Source organism: Hippopotamus amphibius, chromosome 9 (assembly GCF_030028045.1).
Source record: "Hippopotamus amphibius kiboko isolate mHipAmp2 chromosome 9, mHipAmp2.hap2, whole genome shotgun sequence".
In the NCBI taxonomy this organism is placed as follows: Eukaryota; Metazoa; Chordata; class Mammalia; order Artiodactyla; family Hippopotamidae; genus Hippopotamus; species Hippopotamus amphibius.
Genome location: NC_080194.1, coordinates 57,826,072 through 57,851,086, shown reverse-complemented (window position 1 = coordinate 57,851,086; position 25,015 = coordinate 57,826,072). Strand labels below are relative to the sequence as shown.

At 36.1% G+C, this 25,015-nt stretch overlaps 1 protein-coding gene and 1 non-coding gene across 6 annotated transcripts in view; one reads left to right on the top strand and one right to left on the bottom strand.

The window, feature by feature from the left end:
• CEP295 (centrosomal protein 295) overlaps positions 1-25,015 on the top strand; it is a 42,818-nt gene that overhangs the window by 5,287 nt on the left and 12,516 nt on the right. For all 5 annotated transcript variants that reach the window (XM_057750238.1, XM_057750242.1, XM_057750239.1 and 2 more), the window contains exons 3-17: positions 515-715; positions 1,884-2,008; positions 2,716-2,809; positions 6,152-6,247; positions 9,803-9,943; positions 12,369-12,552; positions 12,760-12,927; positions 14,428-14,649; positions 15,451-15,543; positions 15,697-15,800; positions 18,144-18,281; positions 18,695-18,792; positions 19,046-22,514; positions 23,668-23,827; positions 23,943-24,086. In XM_057750238.1, the coding sequence (XP_057606221.1) occupies positions 515-715; positions 1,884-2,008; positions 2,716-2,809; positions 6,152-6,247; positions 9,803-9,943; positions 12,369-12,552; positions 12,760-12,927; positions 14,428-14,649; positions 15,451-15,543; positions 15,697-15,800; positions 18,144-18,281; positions 18,695-18,792; positions 19,046-22,514; positions 23,668-23,827; positions 23,943-24,086 (5,437 nt within the window). The remainder of the gene's footprint in view (positions 1-514; positions 716-1,883; positions 2,009-2,715; positions 2,810-6,151; positions 6,248-9,802; positions 9,944-12,368; positions 12,553-12,759; positions 12,928-14,427; positions 14,650-15,450; positions 15,544-15,696; positions 15,801-18,143; positions 18,282-18,694; positions 18,793-19,045; positions 22,515-23,667; positions 23,828-23,942; positions 24,087-25,015) is intronic.
• Positions 16,354-16,458, bottom strand: LOC130829626 (U6 spliceosomal RNA). Its single transcript, XR_009047639.1, has one exon. It is a non-coding gene; the product is annotated as a U6 spliceosomal RNA (small nuclear RNA).

Sequence of the window (25,015 nt, the reverse complement as noted above, 5' to 3'; positions counted from 1 at the left end):
TGACTTTGAAGAAGATTTACTGGGAAGATTATTAGCTACTGAAATATTTTCAAAAGTTGTAGATTCTTCTTCTCTTGAGGTCTTTTTAGAGTAATGTAGTTTTGAAATGTTTTAGGTGCCATTCTGTCTAGAATTGGGGATGATGTATCACAGATTTGGAATTTTCATCTAGATCTTTCTGTACCTATCTGGGCTCTAAATTTTGTTGAATCATGCTTACCAGTTTAGCCTCTTGTATGTTATCAGAATGGTAGTGGCAGTCCCTTTAGATCTTTGAGGGGGGAACATAATTGCTAGTCTGGGAAGTTTAGAAATAGTCTTGAGATTTTAATTTTTCCTCTGTCAGTTGCATTTTCTGCTTTAAATAGGCCTTATCTAATATAATATGAATATTCTGGAGAATTGATATATTCAATGTATAGAGAATTCATTTAAGTTTCTGTTTCCAAATAGCTCTACAAAAAAGTTGAAGTAAGCCCCTTTTCATAAAATGTGTTAAATATTTATCCTTCAGGTTCGGGAACAAGAAAGAGATATTGCTTTACAAATAAGAGAAGATATAAAACAGAGAAGAAATCAGCAATTGACTCGTTTAGCAGAAGAACTAAGGACAGAATGGGAAGAATCACAAACTCAGAAAATAAAGAACTTGGAAAAACTCTATTTGGCAAGTTTAAGAAGTATGGGAGAGGGGCATCAACAAGCCAAAGAAAATGTAAGTGAGCATTTACTTGACTACCTGTTTGTGGTGCTGATACTTGTTAAAAGTAGATTAGAGTTGTTACACACTTATAAAAGTGTTTTCATGTATAGAATTTGCAGTGGGCAGCCCGAACTTTTTTGTAAATTTAATATAATTTAAGAATTCTGCTAGGTTTCATTTCCTAGTAAGAGTCATGTCAAGTAAAATCTGTTTCCAGTGATGCTTAAGTTAACATTATTCTCTAACAAATTTATGGTTACCAAAGGGGGAAGAGGGGAGAGATGAATTAGGAGGTTGTGATTAACATATTTACTATATGTAAAATAGATAACTAACAATGACCTACTTACTGTATAGTACAGGAAACTATACTCAATATCTTGTAATGACTTACAAGGGAAAAGAATCTGAATCAAAAATATATTTATATATATGTATGTATATGTATATGTATAACTGAATCACTGTGCTGTTTACCTGAAACTAATACAACATTGTAAGTCAACTATACTGCAGTTAAAACAAAACAAAACATTATTCTCTTCCAGTCCTTAACTATCTGTGTAAATAAAATAGTAACCTTCAGAATTAGAAGTTATTCATTTCAAGCATTTTGAACAGACTCAGTGGATTGAATTCAGAATTTTGGTTTCATTTTCATTATCATTCATTATTTCTCATACCTCCAGTATGTGTAGTTTAATGTGTATACACTTGAGTTCACTCACAGACAGTAAGAATTCTTTGATGACTATCACAAAGGCAAAATAGAACTTAATTCAGTATTTAAGACTGCTCCCTGACCTTGTTTTGTTGTTTATTGTGATTATGGTTGGAAGATTGTGGTCCCAGAGATAGTCACGTAAAATAAACAAGCTGCGTTCCAACAAAGGCACGTCTTTGATACCAAACCTTTAGTGAGGAAGAGAACTCTTTAAAGAACGTGACAATCAAAATATTCTTGGCCCCTGGTTTCAGTTTGTGTTTTTAGTAATAGCCTTAAGTTCTGACATCAGATTTTTGTAGCTTTATTTATGCCATCATTAATTTTGTGCTTTAGTGCAGTGTTTCATTTGAATATACCTTCATGATTTTTGCCAACTGGGTAACATCCATATTATTATATATTTGGCATTTTAATCTTGCTTAACATGACATTTTAAGTAATATTTGTTTTTAGGAGCCTGATTTAAATGCTCTGGCGCACCGGGCAGCAGAAAGAAAACAAAAAGCAGAAATGAGGCATAAAGAGGCCCTGAAAGTACAGAAAAATCAAAAAGAAATGTTAATGAGACAAAAAACCTGGTAAAGTAGTGATTTTTACCATATTCTCCACTGAAAGTGATATGGCTGGAAGTAAAGGGTACATTGGATATTATTACAGCTTTTTAAAAGTCATATAGCATATCCATTGTGTTTGTTAAACTTAAAGTTTAATGCAGTGGGGGAGTGGTTGCTTAGATGAACATACTAACAAGTGAGCTTTCTCTTCTAGTCTGACTTTAGCAGCAATTACTAAGTTTCTGGAGAAATGTATTACTAGTTTAGAATGCAAGTCAGTCAAAATGTGTCTGCCTCTGATATAAAAGGAAAGAAATCAGTGCAATTGTGAACATTAAAAGAGGTTGCAGACTCTTTGCAAGTCATTGATGAGACTTTTGCATGTTGTAAAAATGAAAGTGCCTGTTAGTAGTCAGCAGTGGTCATTTTATACAATGGTCAGTCTTTATCATTTCTAGCTTTTTTACTCTAAATTACTCTGTACTAAAGAATATTAGATGTTTGTTGGGTCGGTCCCCATTGTGGAGCTTTGTATCTTTAGATACACCTCTTTCACTCATAAACATCTTACATGTCCACTGTGTATAGACTCTTTATGAAACAGCATATTGAGCCTGTGGGATCAGACTGGAGGATTTCTTGAGATTGTAATGGCTTTTATATTTTTAACCCTAAGAGTTTTACTGTTATATTATCTGAGGGATTAATTTATGACATCTTTTGTTTTAAAGGCATGTAAAGGCTCGAAAAGAAGCACTGCTTGTGGAAAAAGAGAGATCTGCCAAAATTACAAGTCTGCCACCTCCTCCTCCAGCACTTTTTGAGGTGAATTACTTTCAGTATTGAAGCTAGGTTATAATAATTCTTCTTTACCATTAGAATTCAGTACAGGTCAAAATACCATTTGTTTAAGCTTAATTTTTAATTGTACAGGTAACACATATCTGGAATGTTTAAAAATAATTCCAAATTATCGTTTTACCCATGAATACTTTAGTATGTGTCTCTGATGTATAAGGACTCTTTTTTTAAAGCACAGTAGTAATACAATATTGTTCCCAGTCTAATCTAATTCTCAGTCTGTGTTCAGTTTTCCCCAGTTGTCTCAAAAATTTTTTGTGTTGTTTGAAAAACTATAAAGTTTTTTATTTTATTGGAAAAGAAAAGGATTGTTTGCCTTAAAGACTTTCTCGCATTTGGGACTTCCCTGGTGGCACAGTGGTTAAGAATATGCCTGCCAGTCCAGGAAGATCCCACATGCCATAGAGCAGCTAAGCCCATGAGCCACAACTACTGAGTCTGTGTGCCACAACTACTGAGGCCCGAGCACCTAGAGCCCATGCTCTGCAACAAGAGAAGCACCACAATGAGAAGCCTGCACACTGCAACAAAGAGTAGCCCCTACACGCCAACTAGAGAAAGCCCAAGTGCCGCAACGAAAACCCAATGCAGCCAAAAATAAATAAATAAATAAATAAATAAATTTATTTATTTAAAAAAAAAGGGACTTTCCCACATTCAAGGTTTGACTGTTGTAAATAGTTACCATTTTGTAGATAAAGAAATCAGGTTCAGATAAGTTAATAAATTTACAGAAGATCATGGGACTTCCCTGGTGGTCCAGTGGTTGAGAATCCGCCTTACAATGCAGGGGATGCCGGTTCGATTCCCAGTCAGGGAACTAAGATCCCGCGTGCTATGGGCAACTAAACCCACTCATTGCAACTACGGAGCTCCTGCACCGCAAACAACAGAGCCCACATGCTCTGGAGCCCACGCACTGCAGTGAAGATTCTGTGGGCCACAACTAAGACCTGACGCAGCCAAGAATAAATAAATAAATAAATATATTTTTTAATTACACAACATTATGTAAAATCATGAGAGGCCTGTTTCCTTGGGGGAGTAAAATGTTTGATTTTGTGATTTGGAGCTTATTTAAACAAAAACAAAAACATTTAATTTATTAAGTGGAAATTAATTTTGAAAGGTATTGCTTATCATTCAGATTGTCTTGTGGTTATTAAAATGGCTAGTTTGGATGATTATCAAAATTACAGTTACTTTTATCAAAAAAGTTAAGTAGAAGTGAAAAAAATACAAATACAGGGATACCTAATTTAGTTGTGTAGACAAGTGTATTTTATTTTTTTTATTTTTTTAAGCTCTTTATTGGAATATAATTGCTTTACACTGTTGTGCCAGTTTTTGCTGTACAGCAAAGTGAATCAGCAACATTTATACATATAACTACATATCCCCTTCCTCCCGTGACTCCTTCCCACCTTCCCTATCTCAGCCCTGTAAGTCATCACCCATCATTGAGCTGATCTCCCTGTGTTATACAGCAGCTTCCCGCTAGCTAGCTCTTTTACATTTGGTACTGTATGTATGTCAATGCTACTCTCACTTCGTCCCGACTTCCCCTTCGCACCCTGCAACTACCTCCCCGTCCCCTGCCCCGCCCCATGTCCTCAAGTCTGTTCTCTACATCTGCATCTTTATTCTTGCCCTGTCACTGGGTTCATCAGTACCATTTTTTTAGATTCCATATATATGAGTTAGCATACGGTATTTGTTTTTCTCTTTCTGGCTTAAACAAGTGTATTTTATGTATGTATGATCAGCCTGAGTACCGGATAGTCTTGTCGTAAGCCTCTGGTTTTGTCAGCCTCTCTGCTTTTATATTGAGCCATCCGCCATGTGGCATTTGATCCAACAAGATCCAAATGGAAAAGTGAGATTTCAGCCACTCCCTCAGTACTTTATTAAAAGGCAGGCAGTATTTTATCCATTTTTTTTTTATTACTTTTGTCATAATTACTAATGTTCCTAACAAGCCAAGGTCAAAAATTTAAAGCAAGCAAAACATTGTGTAAGTCATTTGGCAAATGTGAATTATATGTGAAAGTGTGGTTGCACTTTTTTCCCCCAACTTTTTATTATGAAAATTTTCAAAATATAGAGAAGTTAGAAGAGTACAGAGAAATAGCTGTTTGCATTGTGTATAGATTTCAAATGGTTTCATTCATTTGAATGTATAAATATATACATTTGAATGTAGATTGTAGAGATTACATTTCATGCTTTATTTTCAGCGTGCCTCTGCTAGAATAAGGACATTCTCTTATGCAACCACAGTATTACACTAAGAAAATTAACCTGGATCCGGTCAAGGTTCACTTGTTGCTTCTGCTTGCTTTGTCTCTTGGTTTCTTTCACAGTGAAACATTATCTCTTCCAACCCTAGCCAACATTTTATTTCAGAATTTTTGAATAGACTAGACTAGTTTCTTATATTCTGTATTTGTCGGGTTTGGTTATGTGACTGCAAGAGATCTCCATTATAAAGGTATATTTTTCTCTTTGCAATTGCTCAGTGATCTGGGAGATGATACTTTGGCACCAAACAGGTATCTATCATCCTTCTACATTTATTCATTGGCCTACTTCTGTTAGACAAAAGAAGAGAGAACTTTCTCTTATCAGTGGTTATGAACCACTGTTACCAAATGATCAAACTTAGAATCAATAATAGAGGAGCACCTTGGGACTTCCCTGGTGGCTCAGTGGTTAAGAATCTGCCTGCCACTGCGGGGGACACAGGTTCAAGCCCTGGGTGGGGAAAATCCCACATGCCTCAGAGCAACTAAGTCCGTGCGCCACAACTAGTGAGCCTGCACTCTAGAGCCTGCAAGCCACAACTACTGAGCCCATGTGCTGCAACTGCTGAAGCCTGTGCACCTAGAGCCCATGCTCCATTGCACTGAGAAGCCCACACACTGCAACGAAGAGTAGCTGCCGCTCTCCACTAGAGAAAGCCTGCCCAAAGCAACGAACACCCAACACAACCAATAAATTAATTAATTAATTTTTAAAAAAGAGGAAAACAGTCATTTAAGATAAAAAAATAGAGCAGCCCCTTGCCATTATGTGCCTCATGATGTCATGCTGTAAACTATACAGCATCACCTATTCAGTATTCTTGTTGAAATGTAATCTGGCTTTTTAAATCTATATGTGGCTTAATGGAAATGTAGTACATGATCTCATGGGGGAAAAAAAAGTAACTGATAAAAATACAAAATTATTTCTTTCATTGAATCCTGCTTTAAATGAAAATTAATACTTTTAACCTAACAACCTATTTTCTGTTTCATTTTTCAGAACATTGAAGTAAAGAAGATTTCTAATGTGAAAACCAATAGTTCTACCTACCACCATCTTTGTACTTTTGTGAATAGAGAGTTGGACACAAAGCAGGTGATTTACTGTTTTTTCATGACCCTCACTTTATTATTTCTCTGTTCATTGAGTTATATCTTTGTTATAAAAAAAGTCTTTCAAATATGCTTTGAATTATGATGTCATGTTTAATATGAATGCTAATTTAATATGAAAGAATGAAGTTGGCTACTTAAACTGTTATTTTTAAAATAGTTTTTTTTTAACCGTAAAACTTTTTTTGACATAAAAATAATACGCTGTGAAAATTTGAAACTATACACACAGGCATAAACTATAGGAAAAACACCTACGATTCCATCACCAAAAAGTAATGTGGTTAATACATTAATGGGTTCATTATAGTCTTTATATATAAACATATTCACACACTTTTCAAAATATGATTTTAATAGCTACTTAATATTTCATTATAGAATTTATTTAACCATTCTATTGTGTTTTGTGTGTATGTTTTGTTTTGGTTTTTGCTTCATAGGTATTGCAAACATAATCATTTTGTATATTTTGTCTACAGCTCTGATTGTATGTTTAGAATAGATTGCTAGAAGAGAAATTATAGTTTCCAAACTGTATAACACACTTGATAACAGATACTTGATACAGATCATTAAATTACCTTCTAAAAAGCATCAGCAACATATGAAAATGGCCATCTTATCATACCCTTGTCTGTATAAAATGTTATAACTTAAAAATTGTTGTCACTCTTAACAGTGACATGATTGTCATTCCTTGTTATAATTGCTATTTCTTTGTAACAGTGAGTCTTCACTTTTTTCATGTTAGATATATTTGTCTACTAGGAAAATAAACTTTCATAGTACAGCATTCATATGGAGGTTAGAATGCAGCAAATTCCTTAATAGCAGGTGTTAAAATCAGTATTTGATCAAGACATAAGATGAGTATTATCATCATAGAATTAACTTCTAAGAAGAATAAATCTTGAAACTTGTTTAAAATTGTAAAATATTATTACAACTTCAATATTTTATAATATAAGAACAATAACTTCCATCTATTGCTAACTTGCTTTTGTGGTTGCTACACTGTGTTTTTACAGTATTAAATAGATGTTTAATACTAAGATTGATGAAGAAAGACATTTTTTTTCCTAGCTGTAATATAGGGTGCCGCTGATGGTGTCATGGTAAGTTATTAAACTTTCCTCTTTGACAGTAATTGAAGATTAGATCATAGTTATAATGCAGTTTTATAAAAACAGTCCCAAACTAGAGCATTCTGATCTTTTGTTTTATTTGCTTCCTTACACCATCACTTAGGAAGAATCTGTCTTTAAACATTGGGTTTAAAATGGGACAGTGGAGCAATGTGCTTAGTTTTCCAAATAACAAACCTCTGTGTTTTCATCTGCCTCTACGCTTATTCCACATGCACAATAATTTAGAATCTTCCTTGGAGTAGAATAATAGGATCTTTACAGCAGGTATTATGTAAAAAATACTTACACTCTTGGCATACATTTTAGTTATTCCTTCAGCTGCTTTCTCCAAATAGGCAGCTTTCATTTTGTTCAGTCAGCCTTTCAGCAGGTAAGAGCTGCTATCATGTTTTGTTTGAATATCTTGATAAAGTAGTTCTAAGATCTTTTGTATGTTATCAAATTTGTCTTTGCCTGAAGAAGAATGATGAAATTGACCTGCTATATTCCTACTTGGAGCCAGTTATTCTCTAAATTTTGTTTTATGCTACATTTACATTCTGTACACACAGCTAAACACAACTTTGTATGCTTAAAATTTCTGAATTACTTGTGCCCTTCACCCTTTCCTGTGTCAGCAGCAGTTACACAGAACTTGTTCAAATGGATTTTTCATCCTAGAAATATTTTTTGAATCAGATCCACTATATTGTTTGCTGTAAGACCCACAAATGTCAGCAGACAAGCAGAAATGCTTAAATTCCGCTTAACATGTTATCACACTTAAAAAAGATTTCTGTCCATATGTCTGATGTAGAAGATACAGAAGTAACATATTTAATAGTCACTGTTTTGTGCACTGCAGATTGCAAGTCATGGAAAAGATTTTCAGAAACATGGTTTCTAAAAAGAGTTTTTGCTTGGGATTCATGGTTTTTGCAACTTTCACATATCTTTTGAGTTCAGCTGCTAAAAATGGAATCTAACAATTATTTCAACCAGATTTTTGTTTAAATTTTTAATTGCAGTGACACAAATTTTTAAGGGATTGTCTTCCTAAAACATTCTTGTAAAATCTTGTTCTGACATTGGGCGGAGTAAAACTTGTTTAGGGTACCTAATTTTTCTCTAAACCTTTATTTTCTTGATATTCTTTATATACCTCATTATATCTGGACTGAGCATGTTTATTATACACGTATGTTTTGAAGTTTTTCCTTCCTGTCAAAATTTGGTTTACCAGAATTGACATTCTGCTTTTAATTCACCCTCACGTGATATGAAGAATTCCTGTATAACTTTTTTCTTGAAAACCTCATGGCCTAAATGAAATGAAATGTTGCTCCTAAAGATTATTTTATGTAACGTTATACATGTTAATGCACTAAATAATTTTATAGAGATTATAATTTTGATTTAATCTGACCTTTATTTAGATTTGCATAAGTATTTATTAGCTCAAAAGGGATATAATATTTTTCATATACTTGTTTGGCCAGTGCACTATTTTTTTTTTTTTGGCTGCACCAAGCAGCTTGTGGGATCTTGGTTCCCTGACCAGGAATCACACCCACACCCCCTGCAGTGGAAACTCAGTCTTAACCACTGGAGCACCAGGGAAGTCCCTGCTGATTCTTAATACATTAACTGTTCATCTCTTTACCTATTTGTCTCACTGTTTGAGAGTTGTAAATAATTTTAGATATATAGTTAATAGATTTCATAGTCATTGTTTCACTTGACTAATAAATTATCAACATGTAAAATATATAAGATTTTTACTTAAAGTTATATTTGGAATGCTTTCCTATACTTGAAAGTGAATGTTTAGGTGTAATAGTAAATCTAGGTTGTGTGCCCCACCCCACATTTGATATTGTTATGTTAATGAGATGATGGCTTGTTGTGCAGTAACGTAATCATTGGTTATGTACAAGTCATAGAAAGCCAGAAATTATATTAAAATAGGTGCTTTGGTGATTTGGCCTTCCTGAGGCTGAAGTCAAGCCACAAATTTTAGCTGAAAACCAAAGACAAATCTTAGTGCTTCCCCAAATGGTTCACATGACCTTTGATGTTTGTGGTTTCTTAACTGCTAGCTTTGCAGATGTTTACCTAACAACACTGTTGTTTTAATAGAATTTCTTACCAAAAATATGATGGAAGAATGTATTTGGATGAGTATAGTGTCCTCTGCTTTAAAACAAACGACTTGTAACCTTTATATAACAGTTTGACTTTTTTCATGTGTATGTGTAGTTGATAATTGTGGGCATTTTAAAATATAACTTGTTATCATTTAATTTGATATAAGTAGAAAAACATGATTTTAAGGTTGTTTTGTTTTTTAGTTATCACTGTGCTTCACACTTTATTTATTGTCTAAAATGTTATTGATTGACTGCTAGCCAGATCCTCATTTGGCTGCTGAAGAAGAAACGAAAAGATTGGAAGAACTGCAGAAACAAGCAGCACAAGAGAGAACGGAACGGTGTGAAAAGGCACATGCACGGGGTTTCCAAGCAATGAAAAAGATCCATATGGCTCAAGTAAGAATTAAATTCTAGCTGTTGACCACTACTGATGGCCTTACCAAGACCATTGTAGAACTTATAGTGAACAGAAGCAAAAGACAGAGTCGTGAAGAATGGGAAAATACTGTCTCTGATTCATGTCATTTCAAGCTTCCCAACTTGCTGTTACCTCCTGTTTCAAATTCAAGTTGGGTGAAGCTGTTCTCGTTTTTCTTCTAAAATTTTTACTGATGAATGTATTAAAAGTTTAATATTTTAATCAGTCTAAAAACAGCCCAAGAAGAAATTAAGCACTTTTCTAATTTAATTATTTGAATTGCATTTGTACTCTGCTAGTTTTAAGATTTGATTCATTAAATATTTATTGAGCAAAGCACTTGTTGGCTTTGCAGAATACTGATTCAAAGGTAGAGTCGTGATCCTTGCTGTCAAGGAGCTTTGACTTTGTTGCAGGGCTGTAAAATATGTATCCTGGAAACTGGCTTTGTAGTTACAGCTTTGCGTCTGTTCTGCTTATTATTCAGTGTTTATTCTTGAAATAGGATAAAAATGAAATCAGAAAAAAAAATCAGACTCCTTTTAGAAGTCTAATTTTCTTTTCTGAATTTGACTAATGTGTTTAGATGTTTTAAACATTCATGTAAAGAATGAGTTTTTAAATGCTTCTATGGAAATTAAATGCCTTAAAGTTCCTTTGTATAGTTAGAACTGAATTATGACCTTCTCCTTTAAATTTTTAGTTTTTATAAACTAGGGGTAAGTTATGATAAAACCAAAAGAGGAAAATTATGGGTGATTCAGACATTCAGTTATTTACTAATGTAAAATAACTGAATGTAAAATAACTAATGTAAAATAACTGAATGTCTGAATTATTATCCATAATTTTCACCTACGGTTTAAACCTATAAGAAAAAAAAATATGAAAGAAGCAATTGGTAAACTGAGCACATTCTTCCATAAATCAGTAGTGTTTAGTGGTTAAGAAAGTGGACTCCATGGTCAGTGTTTCTGGGTTTCCTCCTTTCTTCACTGCTTAGCTATCTGATCACGGGCAAGTTACCTAACCTCTCCGCGTTCTGTTTCATCATCTGTTTTGCGAGGGTTAAATGAGTTTAGTAAAGCCCTTAAATTTTGTCTAGAATTTTTAAGCTCACAGTAAATGTCAGTGGTCATGGTAGTTGTTATAAATAATTCAAGTAGAATAATATACCACACTTTCAGTGAGCCAGAAATAGTGTGCTTATTCAAATAATTTTGAAGTTAATTTAATGAGATGGTTTGAATCATAATATAAAAAGTGAATTTGTTCATAATTTGATTCTTTTTTAGGACCTGCCAAAAAAAAACCTCATCTCCAAATGACAAAATATTTACAAATAAGAAGCGTGTTATCACTTGACAAAAACTTTGTTATACAGGCTCTGTACCTTTTTCCTCGACTGTGTCTCTTATACAAGCATGGTCAGCAGTACCATACAGAGGATTTCTCGTCCCCTGCTTGAGCCTTTTTGCTGCAGACCCTTTTGTGCCCTGGGATCTTACTTCCTGCTATGGTGTGTTGTATTTGGCCTCTACCTGCCTCTTCAACTTTATCTTTTTTTTTCCTTAACCATCCTTGCCCTCCATACCCCATCTGTAATGAACAGTGTACTCTCCCTGACTGCCCATGCCTTTCTCTGCATAATTCTGTGTTGGATTTTTATTTTACTCGTACTCTTCCTCCTTCACCCACTTATATCTGGCTAAATCCTCATCCCAGGGGGTGAGAGGTCTTTCCTTATTCCCCCTCCTTATCCTCCACCACCAAAATTAAGACAACTTCACTAAAACATTGTGCTTCAACTTTCATATTTGCCAGACTCTTTGAGCTTAAAAGAGATCCCCTTTGATCTTGAGGATTCATAAGAGTGTGGAGTAACAAGAAATACCGGTTAAGCCACAGGCACCCTGAGTCTTGGTGCTCACCCGAGACTGGTGTCTGCTTCTGGCTGCATGGAGAACTGGAACAAAGTACACTGCAGGAGCAGTGGCAACTTAATTAGAATGTAGCTTCGTGACTGTCCTGAGGAAGGAGATCTGTACCTGGCAGACACTTGTGGAGCTTTATGGCCTAACCAGAACCATCACCTGGTAGTACTTACTAAGATAATACAGTTGGCCCTTGAGCTGTGTGGCTCCATTTATACCCGCATATTTTTCAGTAGTAAATACTGTGGTACTGCACAGTCCGTGGCTGGTTGAATCTGCAGATGTGGAGGAACCTCAGATATGGAGGACCGACTCTTATTAAATAATGTCTTCTGTGTTTGAACAAATGGTAGAGGAGGGGAGGGAACTACAGTCCCTGTCTTTATGACTTCTCCATTTTCCCTTACTATTAATGTTACCATATGAAATATGTGACTCAGTTGTTAATTAATTCTCTTTATTCTTGAAGAATCAGGAGAAACTAATGAAAGAACTCAAACAGCTGCAACAAGAGGACCTGGCACGCAGGAGACAGATGGTAGCACGGATGCCACCACAACTAGCTGAACTACCGTACAAACGCAGTGAAATGAAAGAAGATTGGCAGAGAGAGCTAGAATTTGCCTTTGAAGACATGTACAATGCAGACAGAAGTAAGATATTCTCACTAAACTTTCAAACATTTTGGTGGGAAAATTACATTTATCTTGATGAAGCAGTTTTTATTTTGAAATGAGTTCTCAGTTTGAAACAGTCTCTCGCATTTTAGACTTGAAACTATGATGATCTTTAAAATTTTATGCTCAAGTTCTTTTTAGTCATTTTGGAATGGAAACATGTCTCTGTATTTCTTTATTGAGAGGTGAAAGGAAACCTGATTTTGCACCTTGAACCAGAGCCTCTGCCCACTGTGACTGATCAGATCCAAGATGAAGAACTGGACCTTTCAATGGAACAAGAAAGTTTAGGGGAGCCTGAAAACATTCCAGTGACAGAAGCTGAAACAATACGTTCTAGTGAAGCAGATGGTAAAAACTTCTGAGCTGAATCTTGCAGTATTTCGTAGAAAAAAAATGCTAATGCTAATCATTTGCCAATAGTTAGGAAAGTCTGGTCTAATTTAAGTGCAAACAGTGACTAATACTAATGAGAGTGATGGGAGGAGGAAACTTTTCAGATTTCCATCACTAAAGATCCTTTTCATATACATAGGAGGAATGTTATTTATATGTAATTATAATCTGAAGATTTTTAGGTTAAGTTAGATGATCAATTTTGAAAGGTCAGCATTTTTTTATTTTTTATTTTTTTGCCTTTGATCAAATCAGCAGAGAGATGCTACTGTGATAATTACTACTAGGCACTTCATGTATAATGATAAACAGTACAAACTTAGGTTTCTCTTCTAAACTTCATTTCTATCTCCACCAGTCTGAACTTTTTCACTTGGCTGTTGCATGTATACTTAAAACTCGGTGTCCTAACCATAAATTTATCATTTTCTCTTGCCTGCTGAAACCTTGTCTTCCTGTCTTCCTCATGTTAGTGATATACCACAGTCTGCAGTAATCCAAGCCAGAGCCATGAGAGGTACCTCTAAAAAGATAAAGTTGTCTCTTACTCCACATCTCCTTAGAGACCAAGTCCTCTTCCTTTTGACTTCTTTTCTCCCCATACCTATGAGTATTGCCTTTGTTCAAAACCACTGAGGCTTTCTTTTCATCCTCACCCTACACTGTGGGTAGGTGTCCTTGGGGTTCCAGTTTTATGTGGATCTCCTCTTAGACTCCTTGGGTGAGGGCTCTAGGCTTTATCCCTGTCTCCTGTGCCCACACTGCTGTCTGAACATAGTATAATGTTACTGTGGTTTGGCATAAACTTCAGAAGGTGGGTTCAGGGCTCAGTTGCCTTGAATTCCCCTTTAAACTTCATTTCTGGTCTCTGCAAAATCTTTTATTTTCTTGTGAACTTTACAGCACATATTTTGAATGCTAGTCTTACCCACAGATTAGTTAAGATATGCATTCTGTCATCTTTTAGCAAGCGGAGTAAACATCTTCCTGATACATTTTTAACCTTGAAATTTATGATGCATGCCTATTGTTGAAAAATACAGTTGACCCATGAACAATGAGAGGTTAAGGACTCCATGCAGTCGAAAATCTGCATTTAACTTACAGTTGGCCCTCTGTATCCGATGTTCCACATCCTCAGATTCAACCCAACCTGGATCATGTAGTCCTGTAGTATGTATTTGTTGAAAAAAATCTGCAAATAAGTGGACCTGTGCAGTTCAAATGCATGTTGTTCAAGGGTCAACTATAGTTGAATTTTGGTGTCCTTATTTAAATTTAAGTTGAAAAAATTATTCCTGGTTATAAAATTGTGTTAAATTATAAATATTGAGGAAAATAAAGTTGTGCTGTTGTTTTAACCAGTGGTAGTTGTGGTAACTAAGTATAAAGATAGAATAGTTTACCTAGTTTGTAATAGGTGCTGAATACGCTTTTTTTTTTCTCTTCTTTTAGTTCCCTTGGCAATGAAGACCCACCAGATTCCTTCAAAAATTCTTTTTAAAAAATTATTAAATAAGATCCGAAACCAAAAATCTCTCTGGACAATTAAATCCATGTCTGAGGATGAAAGTGAAATGATTACAACTGTTAGTGAAACTGCGAGTAAAACCCTGACAGTTGAATCAGGAGCAACTGTGAGTGAAGACAGAACAGTATCCTCTGGGCAGGAACAAGGTAGTTCTCTCCAGTCATCTCATTTTGTAGCACATAAACCCTTTCTGTGTTGTTCAAAAATATGCTCATTTCTGAAAATCAAAGGATAGAGGTCAAAAGGAAGAAATGTTTTAAAGCCTATCATGCTGCCACTTAAAGGCAATAAATGTCAGAAACTGTAGTGAGTCTCCTTCCAGGGCACTATCAGTGTAGTAGAATTATGTGTGTGTGTGTGTGTGTGTGTGTGTGTGTGTGTGTGGTGTGTATGTATATATTCCCATGAAATTGATGAACCAGAGCTAACCAGTTCCCTATGTTGAGATGTTCAGGCTGTTTCTAATCTTTCTTGTTATTTTTTGTGCTATAATGAGCATCCTTTTAGCAAAGACTTTGCCCGAATCTTTAAATATTTCCTTAGGAACAAAGGAAAAGAATTCCTAAATCAAAGGATATGAACGTGTTGACAGCTTTTGAATGTATAGTATTGTGTATTTATTTTACATTCCCACCAGAGATTTGGCTTCTTTGTTAATTTTAAAGAAATATTTTTGGTAGATAAATAGGCTGTTTAAATATATTTCCAGTAGTTACAGAAATCAAATCAATAGTATTTCCTTGAATTATATGTGGTGTAACTCCTCTTTGACTTGTTTTTTTGGTTTTTTTTTTCTTAGAGTTTTATCTTCTAGATTTTTTTTAAAAATGTAATTGGATTTATGTGGAAATGTTTTGTTGCCAGGCTTCTGAATGTAGATTTTTGTTACATTGTTCAGATTTAAGTTTGATAGTGATAATGTGTTCATAACAATGTATCTGTTACAGTTGTTGAAAGTGACATGCTAACAGTTGACTCTGGACCACTTACTAGTGAAGATAAACCACTTTCATTCAATACAGACTCTGAAAAGGAACGAGGTATTCCTTTTTATCATATTCTCAAATTAAACTTGCTTGATTCTTCACATCTTTTCCCTAATAAAATTACATGTAATAAATGAACAAAGGACATTACAGTGCTATCAAATTCTAAATTATTGAAACTAATTTTTGCTTTGGGGATTCTCTTAGAAATGAAAGAGACTCAGCCTATCACAGCTGTAGCTCAGAGTTCAGTTCTACTTCATCCTCAGGAAGAAGCAGCCAGAATTAGAATGGCAGCAAGGCAGAAACAGGTAATTTGAAATTTTAATTTTTAAAGGTTTCTTTCTTCCCCTACGTACTATAGTTTTGTTTGACCAGTGAAATTTGTGTTAACATCTGGTTGCTTTTGATACCATTTCTTCTACCTTGTCTGACACATTCATTTGATAGAAGGTACCTCATCTTCGCTTGTACTACTCATTTGACCCTTATTGCATTCTGCTTTGTATTTTATACTCTGGTATGTATCTTGTCTTCCCTATAAAATTTACCAGTTTTTTAAAGGCAGAGACTGTCTTTTTTATTTATTTTTTGGCCCCATCACTCAGCATGTGGAACTTCTCTGACCAGGGGTTGAACCCATGCCCCCTGCATTGGAAGCATGGAGTCCTAACCACTGGACCACCAGGGAAGTCCAAGATTGTCTTTTTTGAAAAGTCAGTTTATCCTATATTGATTCTTATACAATGTCTTATACATAGCAAGTACTCAATAAATATCTGTTGAATAAATGAGTCCCTGTCATAGTATTAAACATTCACCTGGGCTTTGTAATTCCAAAAGTCTTTTTTTTTTTTTTTTTTTTTTAATATGGAACACTTCATGAATTTGTGTCATCCTTGCGCAGGGGCCATGCTAATCTTCTCTGTATCATTCCAATCTTAGTATACGTGCTGCCAAAGCGAGCACCCAAAAGTCTTTTTGAAAAACTGCATTTCAAAGAAACATTTAAAATTCAACTTCCATAACTATAATATTGAATATTGGTCCCTTCTACTTTAATGAAAGATTTTTCTTAATACAGATTACCTCGAAAGAGGCTAGTTGTTACTAAGCCAGTCAGTTATTTTTGTTTTTAAATAAATTTATTTATTTATTTAATTTATTTATTGACTGTGTTGGGTCTTCGTTGCTACACACGGGCTTTTTCTAGTTGCTGTGAGCGGGGGCTACTCTTCATTGTGGTGTGTGGCCTCCTCCTTCATTGTAGTGGCTTCTCTTGTTGCAGAGCACGGGCTCTAGGTGCGTGGGCTTCAATGGTTGCGGTGCACAGGCTCAATAGTTGTGGCTCCCGGGCTTAGTTGTTCTGTGGCATGTGGGATCCTCCCGGAGCAGGGATCGAACCCATGTCTGCTGCATTGGCAGGCGGATTCTTAACCACTGCGCCACCAGGGAGGTCCCAGCCAGTCAGTTTATAGTCATAGTTTTTGTAAAAATACAGCTGAGGGGTGAGAATCCTATGATCCAGTATTTCTTCTCAGATAAATGCTTTCTAATCAGTATTCTAAAGCAGTATTGTCCAACAGATTTTCCACAGTAATGGAAACGTTCCTTGTCTATGTCCAGTATGGTAGCTGCAAGCTACGTGGGCTGTTGAATACTTGAAATATGAGTAGTGCAATTGAGAAACTGCATTTTAAATTTTATTTGTTTTGGATTGATTTAAATTTTAATAGTCACGTAGCTAGTGACTACTGTATTGACCGTGCAGTTCTAGAGGTACAACAAAACTATAAATGGTTTAAATTCAGTGGCTCCTATGAGTGAAGGAAAGTAAGGAAGATGAAGACAGGAGCTGAGCTATAGCCACTATTGCCTGATTAGGAATAGATAGTCTCATATTGAGACATTTTTAATTTTGAAAACAAGATCATTCTTCATTATCTCTAGTAGATATATTCCTTGTAATAAAACTTTACATACATTCTCTTTATGTTTCTTAGGTATATTTCAAAGACTACTAGGTGTTGGATTTAACAGGCAACCAGACAGACTACTCCCTGTCCTCATGAATCTTACTTTAACATATGTTTTTATTTCTTGGATTTATGTGTGTGTGTTGGTATAACTTTAGAGTTTATTTGTCATCGCTCTGCCATTGTCTTCCCATCTGTTTCATGCTTGACAGTAAAGGCTGAATGTTCCTCACTGTACCTTTATTTAGCTTCTAGATAACTGTACCCTTTTGTGAGTATGCCTAAGTAATCAAAGTGTTGTGGAAGGTCTTGATATTTAACTTCTTAGGCATTATTCGTACTGAAAACAAGGTAAAATTAAAAATGTGAACACAGAATTTGCTACTTCTCTGGAAGTGGTACTTCAGTGGTGATCAAGGTTTCCCTGTGCTCCCAGGAAATAGAAATAGTTAACATGTTTATTTTTACTTCTCTCCCTTTTCCTCCTTTCCCCTTTTTCTGTCTCTCACTCCTTTCTTCCCTTTGGCAGTGGCAATAACAGATAAAACATCACCACTTTCTTCTTGGATAATTGGTACTCCTGGTGATGAGACCTGTTTTTTTTCAGTGTAATGCATATAAAGCTTTTCTTTGGTATAAGTTTGTTGTTAATAGATCAATAGTATTTTTGTTACTTAGATAATGGAAATAGAAGAACAGAAGCAAAAGCAGTTGGAATTACTTGAACAAATTGAACAACAGAAGTTAAGATTAGAAACTGATTGCTTCAGAGCTCAGCTGGAAGAAGAAAAAAGAAAAAAAACTCTACAGACTAAGGTAGGATGCAGGAAATCTCATCCCTACATAGGCTGTTGCAGGATAAGGAAGTGTAAGCAATCTTAGCATTCAGAAAAGTAGAATGCATTTCTAATTTCTATTTGATAATTAAAATAATAATAATATATATATATAAATAAGTGTATACAAACCTAATGACTTTCATCTTTCAGTTTCTAATGGGTGCTAATATATGTGACCATGATTTGTGTGTAATGTGTTTGTTGAGCTCTTGGGCTTGACACTAAAGGAGAGTGGTAGATTACTTAATTTCTTAACAATGAAAATGCCAGTCTTTTTATAAAAAATAAAGCTATATAGAAGTTTACAATTATAGAACTTCAGTTTATGTAAAATACTTTAGTACTAGTTTCTGGATCTGCCTTTTAATTGGTAGCTTTGTCTTTTATTAGGGTGTCGCTGCCCCAGCGTTACGCACCGCAGGTTCTGATGAAGATAAGCACAAGCAGATGATTCGTAACTATCAGCAACAGCTATTACAGCAGAACAGGTATTAGCGAGGGTGCACTTTATATACGACAGTGTGTGGCTGCATTTTCAGGATTTATTATTTGGTTTATATAGAGATCTTACTGGGATTCCCTTTAGAACTATTGCATGTAGATTTCTTAAAGGGCAATGTTAATAACGTTGTTCCATTTCTGCCTTAATTACGGCCACGCCTAGATTAAATTTAATGTATAAACACTTAAGAATGTGGAGCGTTTTTTTCATCAAAAATAATATTTGTTTGTTTTGGGTAGGTTTCACAAGCAGTCTGTTGAAACAGCCAGGAAACGATTACTTGAATATCAGACTATGTTAAAAGGAAAGTACCCATCCATGTCAGCTACACCATTGATATCTGGTTCTGTTACATCATTACCACCACAGAAATCTGAAAGACTCGTTGTTACATCAGAACATGAGGATCAAGGTCAGAGACCCAAGTTGAGTCCTAACAAACAACGTATGCAACCCGTACAGATCTCCAAATTAGAGCAAGATTTTCAGGTTCCAAGACAAAATCGCTTTCCACAAAGACAGGTAGAAACAATTGAAACATTAGTTACTTCAGATGTTTTAGCCAAGCAAGCTTTGGAGTCACAAGAGCAGCTGAAACAACTCTCTCAGACTGAAACACAGCATAGAGACTATAAACTGGTCCCTAAAGATTCTCATACACTTTCAAGGGCTTTGTCACATGATAAGCCACTGATAGTACAGGATGCTCAAGAAGGAGCTGAAATATCTGGGGCAACAACTTTTCAAGCTTTAGACTCCCAGCAAATATTCTCAGAGAACAATGAAAGTATATCTTCTAAGTTAATTGAACCTTCTTCATTCCTACCATTGGTAGCTGAGCATTCTTTTAGTCCTCTGCCTACTAAAGGTGAGTCCGGGAAAATCCAGGAACTCTTTTCAACGGTGAGCAAAAGTGTAGTTTCTGTAAGCCATCCTGTAGTTGGACAAATGCAGGATAAGTCTTTGTCATTCTCAGAGAACATCATAGCCCAGCAAGGTAATTTGAAGGCTCTCCAAGAGCAGTTAGACCTACAGAAGGAAGTTCTTCGGTCAAGACAGGAAGCTCAGGAACAACTGCTTTTGTGCAAACAGAAAGAATTGGAGGGGCAAACTGGCCTTTCTGTATTCCTTCCATTGTTAGCTCTTGATTCGTTTGCTTCACTGCCTTCTGCCAAAGCTGAGTCAGGAAGAATCCAGGAATCTCCTCCAACCAAGAAAGAGACTGCAGTTTCCTCAGGCTATCCTGGGGTCCCACAACTTCAGGATAGGCTTAATTTTAAATTTCTGCAAGAACAGTTAAATATTCAGAGAGACAGCCTTCAGGCTAGAAGGGAAGCCCAGGAAGTATTGTGTATACATAAACAGAGTGAATTGGATGGAAGAGTATGGGCTGAACAGACTGAGCCCCCTTCTCTCTCACCTCAGGTAGCTCAGCGTACATTTACTTCACTACCTTCTGCTGGTACTCAATCTGGAAAAATCCAGGACCAGTATTCATCTAAGAGTGAGAAGGAACTTCTCTCAATCCAATCTGAAATCCCAAAATCTCGGGATGGGTCTTCAGGTTTCCCACAGCAGTTCCAACCTTTGCACGATAGTTTGAAGTTGCTCCAAGAACAACTGACTGTACAGAGGGATGCTCTTCAGGCCAGGCATGAAGCCCAGGCAGGATTACTTCTACGTAGACAAAGGGATTTGGGAGACGCTAAGTCTGTGCAAATGAGTTCTTCATTCCCGCCGCTGGTCGCTCAACGTTCATTTGCTTCACAAGCTTCTGCTAAAACTGAGCCTAGAAGAATTCAGAGCTTGTATTTCTCTGAGGAGAGTGTTATTCCTTCAAGTCATTTGGTAACGCCAACATTTAAGGATGAGTCTCTTGGTCTTCCACAGCATAACCTGCCACAGCAGGAAGATTTAACAACACTCCAAGATCAGTCACACGTTCAGAGGGTAATACTTGGGGCTAAACAAGAAACTCAGGAATTTGTACACAAACAAAGTGAATTAGAAAAAGAAATTCCTCCTGAACAGACTTGCACCTCTTTGTCTCAGGGAGTTGAATCTGAGAGATTCCAGGAATATATGTCATTCAAGAGTGATAGTACAGTTCCCTTAAGCCATTGGAAGATCCCAGGATTTCAGGAAAGACTTCCGGGATTTTCACGACATATACAGCCTCTACAAGATAATTTGGAAGGACACCAAGAATGGTTAGACACAGAAGAGGAGGCTCTTCAGTTTAGCCAGAAAACCCAAGGGAATGTATCTTCTGAACAAAGTGGCCCCTCACTCACACCCCAGTTAGGACAGCTTTCTTTTACTTCATTGCCTTCTGCTGAATCTCTTACAACCCAGGAACCTCTTTCAGCAGAGAGTGAGAGTAGAGTTCCTTCAAGCCATTTTCAGATCCCAGAATTGCAGGATAGGCTTTTGAAGATATCACAGCTTATCCAGCCTCAACAAGATAATTTGAAGGCACTTCAAGAACAGTTGGCTACACAGAGGGAAGCCATCATTCAGTCTAGACAGGAAACTCAGCAAGAATTACTTTTGCATAAACAGAGTGAGTGGAAGGGAAGAATGTCTCCTGAGGAAGTTGGCACCTCTTCGTTCCTACCCCTAGCCGTACAGCATCCTTTTGCTCCATTACCTCTTAGTGAAGCCGGTAGACTCCAAGAACCTTGTTCAACTAAGAGTGATAACATAGTCTCCTCAGGTCGTTCCGAGATACCAAGGTTGCCTGATAGGCTTTTAGGTTTATCACAGCCTGTTTTACCTCAACGAGATTATCCAATTACATTTCAACAAACACACTTGTATGCACAGACAAATCCCCTTCCGTGTAGCGAGAAAACCCAGAAAGAGTTGGTTTTGCCCAGACAATATAAATTTGAGGAAAAGTCATCTGAGCATTTTATTCAACCTCACCATGGTGATTTGAAGGCACTTCAACAAGAATTAGACATACAGAGGAAAGCCACTCGATCTATACAGGAAGTCCGAGAAGAATTGCTTTTGCAAAGACTAAGTAAACTGGAGAAAGGGGTCTCATCGGAGCAGACCAGTGCCTCTTCATCCTTGTTCCATGTAGCACTGCCTGTTGCTGACTCTGAAAGAATCCAAAAAACTCTTCCAACCAGAAGTGACGATACTGTTTCCGCAAGTCATCCTGAGATTCCAAGATCTCAAGATAGGCTTTTGAGTTTATCCCAGGCTGTTCTGCCTCAGCAAGATCATGTGTCAGCACAGTTGGGCTTACAGAGGGAGGAAGTGCTGCGTTTTAATGAAAAAGCTCAGGAAGAACTACTTTTAAACAAACAAACAAAGCTGATTGAAGGTGACTCTTCTGAGCAGCCTGTTCCCTCTTTGTTTCTACCCAAGGAAAGAGAGCATTCATGTATTCCACTACCTTTTGCTGAAGTAAAATCTAAAGACATTTGTGAACTGTATTCAGCCAAGAATGAACATGCAGCCCCCTCAAGTGTGTCTGTGAGCCCAAGACTTGAAGATAGATTTTTGAGTTTTTCACAGCCTATCTTAGCTCAGCAAGATAATTTGGAACTTCAGAAGCAGTTGGAGCTACAAAAAGTAGTGCTGCGTTATAGCCAAAAAGCCCAAGAAGAATTGCTTGTACAGAGACAAGCAGCACTGCAGCAGCAGATACAGAAACATCAGGAGACTTTGAAGGGTTTCTTTAAAGACAGTCAGGTATGTATTAAACTTGAACATCTCAGAATTAAACATTGGTAGTAACCTGACTCAGCAAAGCTAAATATTTGTTTTAATCCTAGGGCAAAATAAGTTCTTAGTTATTGAGAATAAGTGGTTTGACTTTGTGCTTTAATTTTCCACCTTAAAGAACATGAAAATTAAAATGTAAAAATTGATCTACCTTGCATGACGTTTATGAGGTAAATAGTTATTTGAAGCCCAACTAATTTTAGCCAGTGGTTTGATACAACCAAACTCAAATATCATTGAAAATATAGGTTCTCTTTTGAAGTTTTGTTATAAAGGGTTTTGAGCTTACCACAAGAAGATTAAACTATAAAATAACTATGAGGGTGAGTCAAAAATTATCCGCACTCCAGTTATATTAAAACTTCTATAAATTCTACAGCCAGAATGTGGATAATTTTTGACCTACCCTCACAGTTAGCAGAATTTCTCTTAGGCAAAAAGCAGACTTTGTGCTTTCTGTATAGCACTTTGTTGACATTTGTATAGAATCAAAATCAGTACCATCTTTTTCCTTAAGTGACAATATTAACATCTGTTATAAAAGTGGTGTGATTTTAGGCTGATGGACAGCTGGACCTACTGCTTGTGACTGAATTGTGGAGAAGACTCTGGTGTGGTCACTTAGATGACTATTCATAGTTTCTTTATCTGAGAGAGAGTATATTCTTCTATATATGAAAGTGTCCATTTTATTTTAAAAGGTCACTTCCTAAATTTATAAGTTAGCCTAAATAGAATTCTACAAATCCTTTGATGCTCAGGAGAAGCTTGAGTTGAGTTCATGAGAACTTGAGTCATTTGGGGATTTACTGGTCATTTTAAGGAAAAGTAATGGGAAAAGAAAAGCAGTGAGGGATACTCAAGTATAATCTCTTATTGAAAGGTGCAGTGGAGGCCGTTTTTAAGGTTGTGACGGGTTACACTTTTCAATGGAATTATTACCCTTTCAGTATTAGAAGTACTTCTCATTCTTTTTATCTGTAGATAAAATTGTAATAATGTGGTTGATGGAGCTGTTTATTTGGTTGAGGTTCTAATTGAAGAAGGGAGATACAAATGTAATGATTTCTTCACATGATCTTTCATCCTTTGTCATCCCCACCCTCGTCTACTTGTTCAGGCCACAGTTGAAAATGATTTTGAATCCCAGAAGCTCAGAGAATGGCTTCCTCATCACCAAGATCTAGCCAAAAATGATCAGGAAGACATTGGTACTGCAGGCAGGAGCAACTGTGATGATAATCAGCTCCTTTCAGAAGATAGTAATGCCAAGCAAAGCCGTAAGATAATTGCGTTTTATTGTACTGATTATCCTGATGATGATTCTTTGCTTTCACCTCCTACAACTTGCTGGTTGAAGAAGTATTGTGCCTAACTTTGTCTTTGACTTGATAGGTGAGCCTCAGGACAAAGAACTGGGTTGGAAATCCTCAAAACCACCTGTAGCAAGGGTTAAAGATGGATTGGACTTGAACCAACATGAACTTAGTGCCATACAAGAGGTAGAGTCACCAGCAAGTGGCAGAACTTCTATACTAGGTAAACAGATGGTTTGATAAAATATGATTTTTTAATAGTTTGCCAGTTTCCTACAGTTTTTTCAGGATGCTAAATATTTTGTGGTTGTTGAAGAAACTTGGACTGTGAGTACTCATGAAGGGGAAAACAATGGTTTATGTAAACAGTATTTAAAATGTGGACTTAAATATGTCATTAGGTAACTAGTTTCTTTATATATGGGGAAAAGCAATTTATTGCAGAAAAAATTCTTTGCTATCCCTTATTCTGACACTTTTGCTTCCCTCTGCTTCCTTTCTAAACCAGTTTCTTTGGGATATAACTCAGTTTTTTCTCTTTTCCCTTGCTGCTCTTTCAGCTTCACTGCTCTTTTCCTGTATCTTTCACAGGATAATTATGGTGCTTAAAACCCTGGTTTTGAGGACAGTTGTAACACATATATTTCTTCACTGTACTTCTTCTTAGATCCAATTATCTCGAAAAATTCCTCCCTGCGATCCTTAGTAAATAGCCCTATTTTCATTTTATAATTATTTCTAGATTTCAGACTCAACCAGATACTTTCCTTGATCAAATTTATCAAAGCAAATTCTTTTTTAAAGGGGAAGATTAGTCAATAGAAAGGTATATAGAAGTATAATATTACTATTAGCTATTTTGGTCTTAAAGCTGTAAAATATTATACCTTTGTTTCTGGCTAAAAGAGTTTAAGAAGGTAGAGAATTCAGAGTAACTTCAGAGTCATTCCCCTTTTTGCTTTCTTCTTGTGTCTTATGGAAATTATAACATAACATGATGATTCTGTTTATTACTAGGCTTTGGAAGCTTTTCTTCATTTTGTACTGTTTGGCAAACACAATTGTTCAGGAATTGCTTGGTGCTTTCCCTAGTTCCAAATGAGCATTGGGAAATTCTCATTTATTCCTATAATTTAATGGGTCGTGTTTGAG